This window comes from Cupressus sempervirens, chromosome 10 (genome assembly GCF_028749045.1).
Source record: "Cupressus sempervirens isolate cs-2001-9-10 chromosome 10, ASM2874904v1, whole genome shotgun sequence".
In the NCBI taxonomy this organism is placed as follows: domain Eukaryota; kingdom Viridiplantae; phylum Streptophyta; class Pinopsida; order Cupressales; family Cupressaceae; genus Cupressus; species Cupressus sempervirens.
In genome coordinates, this window is record NC_143127.1 from 371,821,120 (window position 1) to 371,838,231 (window position 17,112).

The window sequence follows — 17,112 nt, forward strand, 5'->3', positions numbered from 1 at the left end:
ATTTAGTTCACAAATTTCACAGGAATCTTCTTGTTCTTATTTTAAATCAATTTCAACAAACATCTACAAATATCCCATCTTTCAAATCTAAAACACTGATTTTAATCAGTCATGAACCATGATAGCATCCACAATAATAAATCCTGTGGTGATTCCAATTTTTCTTATAGAGGCTCTATCATCACATCGGTGTAAATTCCATTTCATTCTGTGAATACCAGTTCCAACATACCTTAAGTCCAATTAATGTATACAGTGCAAGCCTCTTATCCAATCATTATTTACAAGTTTATGAGAATTAACCAGAAGCATAAGCATCAGAAAGATCTTATTGTTCACTTCCACTCAAACCGATTTCACCAAATATCTTAAAATATTCCACCTCTTAAAACCAATGATATAATTCGTTATAATAGCAGGCTCAATTAGGTGCTATCCTGGTAAAGATGCAAGAACAGTAACACCAGATGACATCAATATTTCATGCCCAATCTTGGATAGAATTTCATTTTCCAGTGTCTACTTCTAGCAGTTTTTAAGCTTCTATAATATTTACTCACTCGCATTTAAGTTGAGAAATTATCACTGCTTAACAAGCATTACATGGTTTATGTCTTTAAATCACCATACAATAGAATCTCTTTATAGTACTAGAAGAGTTGTCAATCCTGTTACTCAATCCTAACACTTAACCTCCGCAGCAGGAGCCACATGCAGGAACAGAATCTGTTGAAAACATAATTTACACTATTAGATGCCAAAACAACATAAAAATAACAGAATAAAACATTAAGATGTCTAAATTTTCAATAGACGAAAATCAGGAAATATAATATATTCATGGTAGACATATATAATATATATTTTCCTCCTCCGAAGAAAAGCATCCTCTTGCACAGAACTCAAAACAAATGTACTAATTCAAAAAACTCACTGTGATCGATTCCTCGCACATTATCCAAACCACGTGGTGGTCTGCGAGGTCCATTTCCATAGGGACCACCACCTGAACCACCACCACCAGGACCACCATCCCAGCCACCCCCACGCGATCCGGATTTTTTCTTATATTGTTGTGTTGCATCCATCTGGACAAGAAATAGATGTATATAATCAAAAATATTAAATGACAGAAGTAGGAAAATTCATTAGCAAGTATCGTTCTAAGATAATATGAGGTACATTATGATACAAATCTGTGTAGGCAAGTTAAGTTGAATAGGCATGCATAAAGTAAGACCATATTCATCTAGTGGAATGGAAGAATGTGACTTTATTTTAACCATATTTTTCCCCCACAGATACGTAAAATAGTAATACTATAGTTAAATGAACAGTTTTGTGTAGAACTGAATATCTTTAGACTACAAGTATTTCAAATTTGTAATAATTTTTTTACTTGCTTTTGTTGAAGTAACTAAGATCGTTTCTGCAAATAGATTGTTTCCGCAAATGTATAATCATGACCATTGTTATTGATGATTTTCAAATGCAGATTTATATGAGAGGAGACGTCCCTAAGTTAATCATCATTTAGTTAATAAATAACTATATGTGTAACTCACCTTTAGGCATATATATAATATTAATATATTAACCATATATGTAATATATTATTATATTATTACTATATAATAATATATAATGCATATTACATATAATATATATTATATTACATATATAATATATATTATATTAATATATATAAGATATTTATCTTAAAGATAATTTACCATCATCAAGGTATCTCATGATAAAATCAATCCGACAGAAACTAAAACAAAGTCATGTCCCTACTTGATCACCATCAGTGTATAAGAAAATACAATTAGTTTGTTTCTCAATCAACAATTGTGTGGTGGTAAAACAATTACATTCAGGAGCTTCATAACATAATAGTCTCTTCTGATTATAAGAGCCCAATTAGTTAAGTCATATATATGTATATATATATATATATTCTTACCAATAAAATGAGACATAAAACAATGTGCATATAAATCATGAGTACAAATACTCAATGTAATGATATATCACTTCGACTAATGCGATACTTCAACAGCTTTGCATTTATTATCCAGGAAGTGAAATTTCTGTAACTATGTAAATAATAAATATCATTAAATCCTATACCATCCATGATATAGCAGTCACTAAACAGTAAACTTGTTTTGGGATTTTTTCATCCAATACCATCCATGATATAGCAGTCACTAAACTGTAAGCTTGTTTTGGGATTTTTTCCCTGAAATGAAAACAAAAATCATTTAAATGCAAATTAACCTTTCAAATTATAAGGGAGATACAAATATTATTTATTGACGCTTTGGATACAAGGGAGATGAAATATAGAATGTAATTACCTAAAAGAATAAAAGAGAGGTAAAACAAAAATAAAAATAAAACATTTTATTAACCTGCAGAAAATGTTTCAGAAGTCACACAGATTGTCGAGCGAAAATATTAAATAACAAGTGAGTACTCTCGAGAACTAAACAAGAATTGATTTACATTGTTTTAAAAAGGCTATAAACATTGGAGGCCATCCCTTAAAGTATTATATAATATTATAAATAACTTAAAATTTATGTAAGGCCTAGAAATGACATGGAGATCACAATTTAATATTTACATTGTTTATACCGTATACCCACAATTGTACTGATCAAGACTTTGTACTGAGCGATTGCTCTATTGAACATCTTAAACATGATATATTCTGAATAGAATTTTTCCTCCTGCAGTGTGCCATGGCTAAGAGGGTCTAGACCCCACTAAGATCTTTCTGGGTGTAATGACCCTACTCATATCTGATCCCAAAATGCTGATAAAGGTTCAAGAAAACACTTTGCATACAAGGGTCATATGACTGATATAAAATTTCAGTTTTCTTTTAGAGCTCTTTCCTTCACTTAGCATCAATAAAAATGCTTGCAAGAAAACTCTGAATTGACTAAACAATGACCTAACATGAATGTGCAACTTATTTTGACAATATTCAATGCATATATGTGACTGAAACTATTTGCAATATGCAGCTACAGCAACTAGTAATTTTGACAAACACTTGGTATGCAGAATTATACATTATTTATGCCAAAAAAGAGAACCTACAACCAATTGACATTTTGTCGAACAATTGGCATGCAAACTAATAAGCTGATCATGAATGATAAATACATATTCAGTTACAACTATATCAGACTAGCAACTTATGTTTCCTTTATTGCACATAAAATGTTGACTACAATGCTAGTATGAAATGGCCAAGACTCTTGGCTTACATCCGCAAGAATAATGCTTAAATCTGTTACAACTTTCACCTATATCCTTACCTTCTAATATGCATCTAAATGATCAGAGCAATGTATGTAATATCCAAAGGAACCTGATTGTAGATGGCTGTAATAATTTTCTCCAATGCTGCCTTTTTGCTTTGCTTTTTCTGATCTGCTTTTTCACTTGCTTTTTTTGGATCTGTTTTTTTGGACTACTTTTTCGAATCTGCTTTTTCAGACTGTTTTTTCGGATCTGCTTTCAAAAAACTCAAACTCTCAAGTAGTCTGAGTATACAAATTAAGCTCAACTTCAAATGGCTAATTACCACTTCCAAAGTGCAACCCTTTAGAAGATCTTTCACTTCCTCAGTTATGCGATCTACTGGGAGATATCGTTCCCAAAGACCAATAGACTATCTGAAACCCTTGGCTTCACAATAGACCATGTGATTGTATTCACAATCTGATGTCAAGAGAAATGATAAAAACTGGATGATGATAATGAAGCCCAGGATGCCTATTTATTCTTTTTCTCCACTTTCTTCAGAAACTTCTAGAACATAATTTTTATTTTATTTATTAAGCGACTTTATAAGATATTTTTCAAGCCACTTTATTAAATTAATTAAATATGAAGTTACCTTTTTAATATTTATTTATTTGATAACTTTATAAATAATTAACTTAATACCACTTATTTATTTAATTAAAATAATTAATTAGTCATCCTCATAAAATATTCATTATTTTGGACAACTTAATTAATTAAATTAATTAAATCAAATTACCGCCAAAACGGGGACATTATAGTCCGCCCCTCTTGAAATTGCTTGACCTCAAGCAATTCACCACTTGGATCCCACAAGAAGAACTACATAATGTCCCTGTCATCGCCAAACAACTCCTACAACATTTGCTCAATCCATTTGTCATTCTGTTGTACCAACTCAATACCACCAACGCATTCCACTGGCCTAAGCGAAATGTACAACCCAACTCTACAACAATGGTGAACATTCTCGAATAAAATTGTACCCAGTATGGAGAAACCACATACTATACAACTCTTGTAGTCAACACAACTCTACAGATCACCGGCCACTGTCTCATAACCATAACTCCCATGCATCACTGAGGGCGAATAGTCATCACATGATAGATAGCAAGAACTAGAACCCAAACCAAATCTAACGGCCATCAAGTCTTCAACACTTGGATCCAATGCAAACTAATGAACATACCCTGCAGTGTAATGCTGATTAAAAGAACCAGCCTCAGTCAACAGCTCGCCATACATAGGTGATGCAACCCACTACAACTGATCACTAACCAAGCCGGAACTAACTACTACTTCCGAAGATATTGCCAAGCGAGTAGTGTCACTAGCAGGAACCATGCCAACTGCCGGCTCAACAACATCACACATGATCTCTAATACAACATCACTAGTCTCCTTGCCATTCGTAGTAGAGACCACCACCAAGTCAAACATACCTCCATGCTCAGCTGCAGCGCCCAACTCAACTGAACCTGCCTCCAGTGGAAACAAACCAAACATGCCAATACTGGTATCGAGGACAGATATATCCTCATCTCCACTGCCTCTATCAACCTTGACCATGGACATCCTCGGATCACTAGACACACCGGTCTATGACTGTACAAAATCTGGTAAAGACTGAAGTCGCTCTAACTTCATGGTCACCTCAGCCAAATGAAATTGTGACTCCTCGAAAGCCAACTATGTACTCTCTAGGAACTCAAAAGTCACCTCGCGCTACTGAGTAGGCTCACTCACCTCATCTTCCTTGACCAATAATGCGTCATATGTTGTATTGCCCCACTCCGTAAGATAATCTCTGTCGGCTACCAACTGCATATAATTCTGTCTCAGAATCCGAATAGCCTCCCATAAAGAGTGGATCTCTATCAAGGAAAGATAACTGCCTCCCTGCTCATCACTAGTAGGAGAACCCCATCCGTAAACTGCTAACAACTGACGAGTAGCATCGAAATGCTCGCAAGCGATAGCAGTGTCTCGCTCACTAACTCTCAGCTAACTAGACACGTGATTGTGCTGGCTAGTCGAACTCCTATACTCTACCCTTGGTACATTGTCCAAAGGAGTAACCTCAGAATAGCTATCATCTATAATACTGCCATCCAAATTCTATAGACCAACTACTGAACTCGTATCATCAAACGGAGTGACTGAAGCATCAACATAAACCTCTGTATCAAAGGAACTCGCTGAAGAGGCTAAGTCCTCAACACTGTTAACAACATCCTCCTTGGTGTCATCTGTAATAATCAAATCCTGGAACTCTTCTGTAAACTCTGTCATATCTGAGGGATCATCAACCCATTCCAACAAGAATGGTCGACTAGATATATGAACAATGCCCAGCACAGGTGTGTAAAAACTAATTCCAGCGTCAGACAAGCTGCTGGCATGGATGAGAACTACACCTGGTAAACTACTAATCAAGTCCATGATAGTGCAACAAATACTACTACCAAATAATGATAGATATCTCCGGTCAAAACAATCCCAAGTACTGAGATAAGGATTCCAACATCTAATCCACAAATGGAAATCAACTGGCAACTCAAGTAAACTCCTCACCTGAGTAATGTGAACAATACCGACTTCATGCACTTGTCTACTGTACCCACTACAATCTCTGAATCCGGAGTGTGAATGCTAGACATACTCATATCATCATCAACATGTGACCCGACTGTAAAAGAAAACTGAGTCCTTGCCATCTGCGCTAACTCCTGAACTGAACTCACCTCGAGATGAAGCTCGTCCACATCTCTCAGAATCCTGGAGAGCCAACTGAGCATACATCAAGGAATTTCGGGTATCCTCTGGCTCATGAGAAAATCAGTCGACCTCCTCTTCCTTCTTCTTCAATGCATCTGAATAGATCCCCACAAGATTAAGGAGATGATCGTGATCTAAAAGTAGGTGTATGTAACTTACCTTCATTGCTTTCATGCCTTGATCTGCGGTAAGTCGTCACAAGAACCTGCCGTGACTCCTTTCTGTCTCTCCTGCAGTTGAATCATCCAAATGTGATTCTCAATTAGTCTGCACATCCTGTCATGATGAGATAAAGCCGCGACAATATCATTTTTCTTCGTCTTCAACTGGCTTGCCAAAACACGTGAAGAACTACTAGCCTATATCTCATGCGAAGAAGCATCCAACTGTGCCTTATACTCATTTTCTGCAAAGTCCTGAATGCTCACTTTTTGATCAACCGTACTATCCTCAATCATGACAATATCCTCAACTGTTGTAACTTCATCCAACCCAACTGTACTGGAATCACTATCTGTGTCAATCACGCAATCCGGTGTGCCTGTGATATCACCTTCTGATGCAACTGACTCAACCTACACAACATCTGTAACCACTTCTACCTGTGAAGATGATGCAGATAAACCATTACCTGAAGATGTGCTAATGTCTCCCTGTATCGAATCAGCATGTCTGTTAAACTCATACAAGTTTCTACCTATCATAAGAAAAGTACTTTGATCCTTAGGCCTATCAATCAGGCTCTTTAACCACGTACATGCCACATTCCTCTTTTTTGTCCAAACCCACCATAAATCTTCTGCCAAAAGTTTAGAAATTTCATTCTCCTCCTCAAACAAGATTGTGAACATGATGGAGTGCATCGATGCCAATAACCTCCTAGGATGAAACTCGTCCATAATATTCCAAAATGTATTAAACATCCTGCGCATGTCACCAATACAAACTATTGACAGCATAATGTTTTCAAATCTACACCTTGCAAATACTTCAAGTAATCTTGCCCTTTTTGTGAAATAAGGGTCTTGGATGTTGTCCAACTTTTCGAAGCTTTTTAACATGGCGTGAAGTATCTCTCTCATAATCTGATCGTCATACGAATCAAGGCTAGCTATTATCCTCATGATTTCACTAATGCAAGAGAGAGCTGCAAGTCTTATCACCTCATCATGATGTCTCAATAAGTGGGGCTTAACCAACGAACCAAATGCTAGATCTAAAGCTGTTTGCATAGCATCGGATTTTGACTGATCAATCTTGCCTAAATAATTTTCCAACTCCTCCAAAGTTTTTAGAAGGTCCTCTGATCGCTGAAATGGGCAATCTAATTTCTTCTTTGCATTGTGCATTCTTTCTTCAAAATCTTTGTCTCTCGTTAACACCATACTAATAATTGAATTCATTCTGAAATAACCCAATCATGCTAGCAGGAAACCACTCTGATACCATTGTAATGACCTTGCTCAAATCTAATCCCAAAATGTTGATAAAGGTTCAAGAAAACACTTTGCATACAAGGGTCATATGACTGATATAAAATTTCAGTTTGCTTTTAGGGCTCTTCCTTTCACTTAGCATCAATAAGAATGCTTGCAAGAAAACTCTGAATTGATTAAACAATGACCTTAAATGAATGTGCAACTTATTTTGACAATATTCAATGCACATATGTGACTGAAACTATTTGCAATATGCAGCTACAGCAACTAGTAATTTTGACAAACACTTGGTATGCAGAATTATACATTATTTATGCCAAAAAAAAAAACCTACAGCCAATTGACATTTTGTCAAACAATTGGCATGCAAACTAATAAGCTGATCATAAATGATAAACACATTCAGTTACAACTATATCAGACCAACGACTTATGTTGCCTTTATTGCACATAAAATGTTAACTACAATGCTAGTATGAAATGGCCAAGACTCTTGGCTTACATCCGCAAGAATAAAGCTTAAATCTGTTACAACTTTCACTTACAGCCTTACCTTCTAATATGCATCTAAATGATCAGAGCAATGCATGTAATATCCAAAGGAACCTGATTGTAGATGGCTATAATAATTTTCTCCAATGCTGCCTTTCTGCTTTGCTTTTTCTGATCGGCTTTTTCACTTGCTTTTTTTGGACTTACTTTTTCGCTTTGCTTGTTCGAACTGTTTTTTTGAATCTTCTTTTTCGGACTGCTTTTTCGGATCTGCTTTTTCGGACTGCTTTTTTGGATCTGCTTTCAAAAAACTCAAACCCTCAAGTAGTCTGAGTATACAAATTAAGCGCAACTTGAAATGGCTGAATACCACTTCCAAAGTGCAACCCTTCAGAAGATCTTTCACTTCCTCAGTTATGCGATCTACTGGGAGGTATCGTTCCCAAAGACCAATAGACTATCGGAAACCCTTGGCTTCAAAATAGACCATGTGATTGTATTCACAATCTGATGTCAAGAGAAATGATAAAAACTGGATGATGAAAATGATACCCAAAATGCCTATTTATTCTTTTTCTCCACTTTCTCCAAAAACTTCTAGAACATTATTTTTATTTTATTTATTAAGTGACTGTATAAGATATTTTTTAAGTCACTTTATTAAATTAATTAAATATAAAGTTACCTTTTTAATATTTATTTATTTGATAACTTTATAAATAATTAACTTAATACCACTTATTTATTTAATTAAAATAATGAATTAGTCATCCTCATTAAAATATTCATTATTTTGGACAAATTAATTAATTTAATTAATTAAATCAAATTACCGCCAAAACGGGGACATTACACTCGGGTAAGAGTGATCGTTTCTAGAGTTGTCTCGCGCAAGTATTTATTTAATATTTGATTTGAAATTGAAGTTTTCAAAGTTGACGACAATAACTTCAGTTGTTATTTTTACTATTGAAATTCATTATTTCACATTAAACAGTAATATATTTTAAGTGTATTCCTGAAAATATTATATCAGGCTGGATATATTACTCAATTTTAACCTCAAAAAATAGTGCATTATACAACCACTCTCTCAAGAAAGAAATCTAGAAATGACTTCCTACAAAAAGGCCTGCATTGTACTTAAAAGGTTAAATATATAACAAATTAATACGCAATGGAAACCGACCTGATGTAAACACATTTAATGGCCAGTGAACAGTGACTAACTAACAACCACCAGGCTGTTCTTTCTAACATAAATTACTCAAAGGTGACTTTGATGTTAAATTTTTTGTACATGCTATATTTTCTTCCATATGGAAGGCCTGGACACAGATCAGGGCTTTACTGTCTCAAAGGGAGGCTATAGGATACTCCATCTATTTGGTGCAGGATAGATCAATTTGGTGGCAAGTGGGGATTAATAATAAGCCGCTTGATCTGACCCAACATTGTCTGCGAAGGCATGGTTATCCTTTGGGTATATCTCCATCAGTGATCTTCTGGCGAATAATTGGCTTGGTTCTCAGGACGAGCTATGTTCAAAATATGATATCCCTCTCTCACAAGAAGACTTATGCTCTAATTTGCAAGGCTGTTGGGTCTTTTTTCCCTGGGAAAATGTTCGCCACTAAGCAGTTCTTGGAGCAGTTAAAATGAAAGGATGGAACCCCTTTAAATAAGTGTGAAACAATTCTATCATATGCTCAGAGATGAATCTAAGATACTGACGTGGATTAATGAGTCCTGGGAAATCAATTGGCCAGAGTCTAAATGGATATTTGCCCCGAGTCATGTGAACCTAAAAAGTTGTCTTTGTTGATTGATCCTGCTTAAGAAAATTGCAGTTGGAAATGTCTTGTCTTCGTTGGATCTTGACCCCATCCCTTGTTCTCTTCGTTCTGTCACCGAGTCTGTGAGCCAATTTAAATGTTGCTTTGCTAAGAAGGTTTAGTCAATGTTTCTTGGCTACCCAGTTGAGTGGAATTTTTCTTCAGGCCTGTCATGGATTGAGAAGCTTCCTGGTTATGTGGAGTGTCTTGATGATCAAATTAACTCTTTTTGGTCTGTTCTATTTGGTGAAGTCCTTTGGTTTTTGTGGTCTAAGAGGAACAAAGAAGTTTTCCAAGGTAAAAGGAGAAGGCTTACTGAGTTTTAACTGTAAAATCACATATTCTCGTATTATGATGCAGGTTTCTGCTGTGTCAAAATTCCCAAAAAGAAGGTTTATGATCTTGGCATAACAGGGGGTGCTGCTAATTTGTAAGTCAGATATAAGGTCTGCCCATTTCTTTAACACATACAAAGACATGTTGGATCAGGAGGACCTTAATGAACTAAAACAGATTTTGCAGGATAACAATATCTCTGAGAAAGACATCAAGGAAAAAAACAGGCAACCAAAACAGATGGATGCACCAAAGTGGGATAATGTAGCAGAGTCGGATATTGACCACCCAGGGGACATCTGATACAGATCGGGCAGAAGGAAGCAATAATATTATGGGGTCATGGGATGCATGATAACCTGAGATCTCTCTTTGGTTTTTTGATGGTGTTTATTTTATAATGTTTATAATGTTGGTATTGAAACCAATGCCATCGTAGAGGCTCTTTTTGATGATACAGTCAGTTGATTAGCTTTGATAGTTTTTTGACGGTCTCTGATACTCTGATCATACGCTGTTGTTTGTAAACTACATCTAATAGAAACAATTCTGCTTAAGTTCTCAAAATTCAAATTAAATCGAACTGTGGTATATTGATGTTCATAAATAGGCTGATCCCATCACTGTGCTGCATATATTTGGTAAATACAACATTCTACCAGCATACACGTAACAGCAAAGGAATTAATAGTGACTGTATGATACAAGTCTTATAAAATCTGTGTGACGTATATTCAAAACTAAGATGGAGTTGTGACTCCAAAAATCACTCCTGCCTGAGACAAAAAGTTCCAATCTAGTTTCATGAGGGAGATTGTGCAAATAGCTCCCTCAGAGGACAGAAGAGATCCATAATGCAGGTTACAAGTCATGACAGTGCAGTTTTCATATTATAGCTATAAGCCACTAACCTTTCTGACTTGGTTGCCATGGAGGTGAGCATTTTTAATTTTGAAAAAAAAAACAAAAATAAATCTATTCAAAAGTTAAAACCAACACATTTGATGTTTTATAATCAAGCATTTGGTAAAACATCATAACAGAAATCCATCCATTGATTTAGTTCCCATGCTTCCATGATGAAAATAGCTATGCTCCAGCTAAGTGAGAAGAGAAACATCCCAATAAATAAATATGCTTGTGACTTATCTGATCTAGCATAGGAAGGCTTTGAAGAGAAGACAATCTATAGGAGAAACTTAGAAAGCATGTTGGACATCCTGAGGCATCAAGATTTGATAGCGGAGACGAAACAGCAAGGCAATCCAAGTAATCCATTAATGCCCAATTGTTCCAGCAACTCTTCTTGTCTCCTGGCAAAAAAAACGACTTTCCTTGCATCTCTCAAAACTTTAAAGCTTGTGGCATACATACCTTATCAATTCACTCTAGCCACTTTCCTTGCATCTTGCAGTGCTTTTATTACACATTCTTTATCAATTGACAGTCTATCTCCAGCAACATGGCATTAATCTTTCTATTTGTTATACTGAAATGACAAGTTTGGCAGCCAGAATACACTAATAGTTCAAAGTCAAAAATGCTTCACAAGACATATTTGCATTCCACTGGATCATCAACTATGTTTTACAGCAACATCAACTTGCCTAGAGGCTAAGCTTGTAATTGTTGAAGGTTGTAGCTGCGATAGAGATCTTTATCTCTGATTTTGCTATATATTAAAATTGAGATAACACCTCTGCATTGTGTTTACAGCTGGTTAGAATATTTATGATAATATTTGAGATAGTATCATATGAAAAGACACTTGTCTTGGAAATTAAAAGACCCTCGGTTGTGATATGGAGTCTCTCAATTATATATATATATATATTATTGTCTTGTGTAATACAAATGGCATCAAGTGGAAAGCATTATACTTGAACATTTAATATATTAATAAAAGAGATTTTTTTGGTGTGGCTGGGCTTTCTACTTTAAGGGTTTTCCCAGAATATAATTATAAATGTCTTGTGTCTTTTGTACCTATTTTTTTCTATTTTTTATCTTATTGTTGTTAATCATTATTTCTAGGCAAAACATTAACAATAATGGACTTCCAGAATCCTATATTAAAAGAAACATTTGCCAAAGCTATCCCTAATCAATTTTGACCAATAAAGCTCTTATGCTATTATTGAAAGGTCGGTGGTGGACTAATGTGTAGATATGTGCTTGGGATGTATTGTCATTTGTGTGTCTGAGACAATGTTGCAGTTATGTTCAGGGAGTTTGTTGGCCCAACGTTTCTAGTATGTTGATGATCAATGATTGCAGACATGCGGATCGTGTTGGTGGATTGTCTATAGCTGATTCAATTCAACTTTCAGAGGTTCACATAAAGATTTGAGTGAGTTATGGGTTTCTGTGTTGAGAATACTTTTTCCGTTGTTCAGTGTTGCCAATGTGACAATATTTTGATCCGCATTGCAATATTTTTCTGTGGGTCTAGTGGGCTTGTTTGATACATTGATGTGTATTCAACTCAATTGGTTCATGATTTGGAGGCCTACAAGTTATTTTTCACGGTTGACAATCATTACTATTAGTATTCCTGAAGTTCAGTATAATGATGCTAATGATTTCTGAATTTGGCATGATGTGAATCTGTTGCTCTAGTAATTCATGATTCTTGTGGATGTTTCCAGATTGTGTTCTACTTGTGTTGCTGGTTTGCATTGATTTTGTGCTCACATTTGACGGTTTTAGATTGGTATATTGGTGTTTCTCATGTTTTTGGACAACCTGATGGTATAGCGCGTACAAATGATCAAAGCATAATTCTTGGATGTATTTCATGTTTGAAACATGTGATTTTGATCAAAGCAATGTCATTCTTGCCTCAAATTTAATATAGCAATAAGTATGGTTGTGTTTTGAATTAGGTAGTGAGAGTTAAGCCAACCTCGTTGGTTCTTCCAAGGTTGATGAATTGTATAAATAAGTGTAATGATTTTGTATTCATGTGTAGATGAGTGGTTGAGCAATAGATGTACGAATAAAAAGTTGTAATTGTACTTCAATGGAACAGATCCAGGCATGTTGAGGATGTTATCCAGTGTTACCTAGGGACGCGTCCCCAGTGTATTTTCAGCCATCCCCATCCCGGAAACATCTCGAAGACTTGGGGACACCTAGGGAACTTTGACTTTGACATCTAGAATAAATTAGACTTTGACTCTCAAAGTAACATAAATTTGGCATATGAATTCTGCTGATTCTTATATTTTTAGGATCTATTATGCATAAGTATATACTTTATCCCTGTTTTCATATAAATATTCTAAATTTCTCTATATATTTTAATTTTCCCTATTGTTATATAGCCATCCCCATTTGCCATCCCCCCTCCATCCCCAAAATCAGCAAAAAAAAATGCCGTCCTAGAAACCCGCTGCGCTGTCTCCTGCCGTCCCCGTCACAGAAACTCGGGGCACATAGATGTTATCATATAGTTCATGATTTGTGGATGTAGTCCAAATTTCTGTAAGCCAGTGAGTCTTCCCTCAGTTGTAAGCCTTGTTTTACTTTTAAGTAGTGAGCTCTAGGCAATGTGCCTGAATTGTAATTCTCCTAACAAGCTATAATACATTTTAAAAAGTATATCTTGTGGGTTCATCCCCACCATGGGTTTTCCCCTAACAAGATTTCCGTGATATGTGTTTTTAATGTGGTAGACATGTTTGAATGTTTAATTATCAGATCTGTGGTTTAAGGTTTACGTTGGAAAGTTTTTGGTAAAACTGATTCACCCTCATCTGTTTCCCTGTTTCTATCAGTTGTTAAAGGCTAAAATAAGACAAGAAACTCAAATGGTGCTTTGCAACATTATCAAGACTCAACAGAAAATGGTTGTTGTTACAGAAGCACTCATGTTCTTAATATGTGGTGGTCTAAGGTTTACGTTGGAAAGTTGCTGGGACAACCGATTCAGCCTCATTTGTATCCCTGTTTCTATCAGTTGGTAGAGGGTAAAATAAGACAAGAAACTCAAATAGCGCTTTGCAACATTATCAAGACTCAGCAGCAAATGATTGTTGTTACAGAAGCACTCATGTGTTCTTAATATGTGGTGGACCTATGTTTAAATGTTTAATTATCAGATATGTGGTTTACGGGTTAAGTTGGAAAGTTTTTGGTACAACTGATTCACCCGCATCTGTTGCCCTATTTCTATCAGTTGGTAGAGGTTGAAATAAGACAAGAAACTCAAATGGGCTTTTAGATCATAGACATAGAGCTTTGCAACATTATCAAGACTCAGCAGCAAATGATTGTTGTAACTTGTTACAGAATCGCACTCACTGAAACCAATAGCTTAGTTTAACAAAAGGTCCATAGATCACAAGTCCCCTATTTCACCCATGGCTATAATCTTTAAAAACAGATGCCATTCAGACTTTCATCCTAATTTTAAAGCCATTTAAAAGAATCTCCTGTTGCTTTATAGAGTCCTATGCTTGCACATTAGTTAGCCCTGTCTTGCTTGTCTTGGCCTAAGGGCTAGATTTTATTTCAAGTGTTATTGTATGTGTCCATATGCATGTTTCCATTTGATAAAAGGCACTATCCCCTGAATCATATAACATGCATTGAGTTATGAGTGGTCGGCTTGTAGTTACTGTTGACACGAAAGCTTGCACCCTTTCTCGAGGTATGACCCTCAAACGACCTCGTGTAACATGGAAACAACCTCCAAGGTAAAAACAAAAATATTTCATTAATGGAAGGCAATATTGCAGAGCATAACGCTACTGCAAAATACAAACAGGGAAGAACCCCTAAAAAGTATTTACAACTACCTTTTATAGAGTTCAGGCATAACTCTGATATTACATTGAAAATCATGATTGGATGCACATTCCCATACTGGAAGATTTGATCTTTTACGTGCAAATCTAGTTCTGAATGACAAAAATGGCGGCATTTTGCTTGTCCGAGCTAGAAAATGACATCGGGTCTTTGACCAATGAAATTGCAATAACGGTACAATGCGGGAGTTCAATGCAGTTGACTCAATGACATATGCTCTGCAATAATGCCTTCCATTTATGAAATATTTCTGTTCTTACCTCTTCTTGCCATTCATTAATTTGTGCATGTTATTGCCTTGTTTTCAATGTTTCTTTTCATCTTCTCAGATCTATGTGTTGTGTCAAGTCTACTAGCAGTTGTTGTATAGTGAAATCCCTTTCCTTTCAGCACTTCAACTAGTTCTAAACCTACATATGGTTTCTTAGAAGGTCGAATAGAGTTAAGATTAGTGCAGTTGGGTGTTTCATTGATGTGTAGTGCATCTACGTGCAGAGTTGCAACCATTCAATTTAGGTGCATCACCCCTTTTAGATTAGGTTAGGTAGTTTGCTTTCTTGCATCTCCTTCTCCCTTTTCCTTTCAAGAGTAGTTAGGTGCATCCTAATTGTAAGAAGCTGGCCTTCTCCAGAGATTAGACCTTAAAGCGCAAGTTCCACGCTTGGAGGTCGTTTCCATGTTACACGAGGTTGCTTGAGGGTCATACCTCGAGCAAGGGTGCAAACTTTCATGTCAACAGTTACCTTAACCCTTAAGTCATACGATCATTATTATATTCCTATTAGATAAGCAAGTTACCTTAAGTATTAAATTTAGTTACCTAAGTCAGCCTATGTGACAACCAAGGCATAACAAAGAACCAAATGGATTAAGAAATCTTGTCAACAAGAACGGAAAAGAACCTTTGCTAAGTGATATCAAGAGAATATTTTAAGAAATATTTTCTAGCCAAGGTTGAAGAGATTCCAAATATATAGAGCCATACAACAACAATCGGGAAGAAAATAATGCTTCTAAAAGCCAAGATGCTTGTGTGTTTGACTCAATTCTCAAGATGAATCATCACTCAAATTTCTCTCCTTAGGGGCACTTCACACCACATACAATATACAAAATTTTAAAGGCAAAAAAATCCTACTGATTGGCTTTGGCAAATGGAGCAATTCTTTGATCTTTATCATGTTCCTTGCAAACAAAAGGTTGCAATAAAATTCTTATACCTAGAATTGCTCACTGGCCATATGAAGAGAAGAAAAGGAATAGATGGTCACATGGGTCTACTTTCTAGAAACAATTCAGTAAAGATTATGGTTGCAATCTTCTGAATAGCTAATTCAAACAATTTTCCACGATAAAGCAAACACATAAAATCTAGTATTATGTTCATCAATCCCAAACCTTTTTCGAGGGCCAGAAACTGTTAAAAGATAAATTTGAAAATAATATACCTATGCATAAAGGACCCCATCATATATGACGTATGCACGTTTTGTCCATGTTCTGTGTCATAAGCATTAATTATGGCAAGGTATATTGAAGAATATTATGTGGCCAGTAGAAGGCAAGAATGGGTTAAAAAATGATAAAGAAAACTTTCCTACACAATTACTTCTTCAGCCGACTATGTTGAATCCTTAACAAATTAAAGAGAATCCCAATAGGCTAACTCAGTAACAGATTTATGAAAAGAGAACAAAAGTTAGAGAACAAAAGTTTACTTTAACTTGTTAATGTTTTGAACCAGAATATGAACACAATAAGCATACCAATCATACGAACAAATGACACCATTATTTACTCTAGGAAAAGCCTCATACTCAAGGGAAAAACCTAGCCACACCTAAAAAATAGATCCTTCATCTAGTTCTAAAAAATGATACAATAATCTCCTGCTTATGAAGAAAACTATAACCAGTCATAAGCATTATGATCAATTCAGAATAAGAAAAAAACCATGCATGTATCTCACAGAAACATCTACCACTTAAAACTTCAAAAATTTTCTTGTATATTTCAATGATCTCATATATAATAACAAAAGATAGCTATTTTAATATAAAGGCCTGCAACTTTCAAACATTCAAAACTGA

The 17,112-nt window shown here is 35.5% G+C and overlaps 1 protein-coding gene across 1 annotated transcript in view; it reads right to left on the minus strand.

The window, feature by feature from the left end:
• Window positions 1-354: 354 nt before the first annotated feature.
• The window catches only part of LOC149534211 (uncharacterized), a 39,468-nt gene continuing 22,710 nt past the window's right edge, over window positions 355-17,112 (minus strand). Inside the window, exons 3-4 of the mRNA XM_089807520.1 lie at window positions 935-1,088; window positions 355-726 (exon numbers count right to left, since the gene is read on the minus strand). Coding sequence (XP_089663646.1) covers window positions 689-726; window positions 935-1,088 — 192 coding nt within the window. The 3' untranslated portion in view covers window positions 355-688. The remainder of the gene's footprint in view (window positions 727-934; window positions 1,089-17,112) is intronic.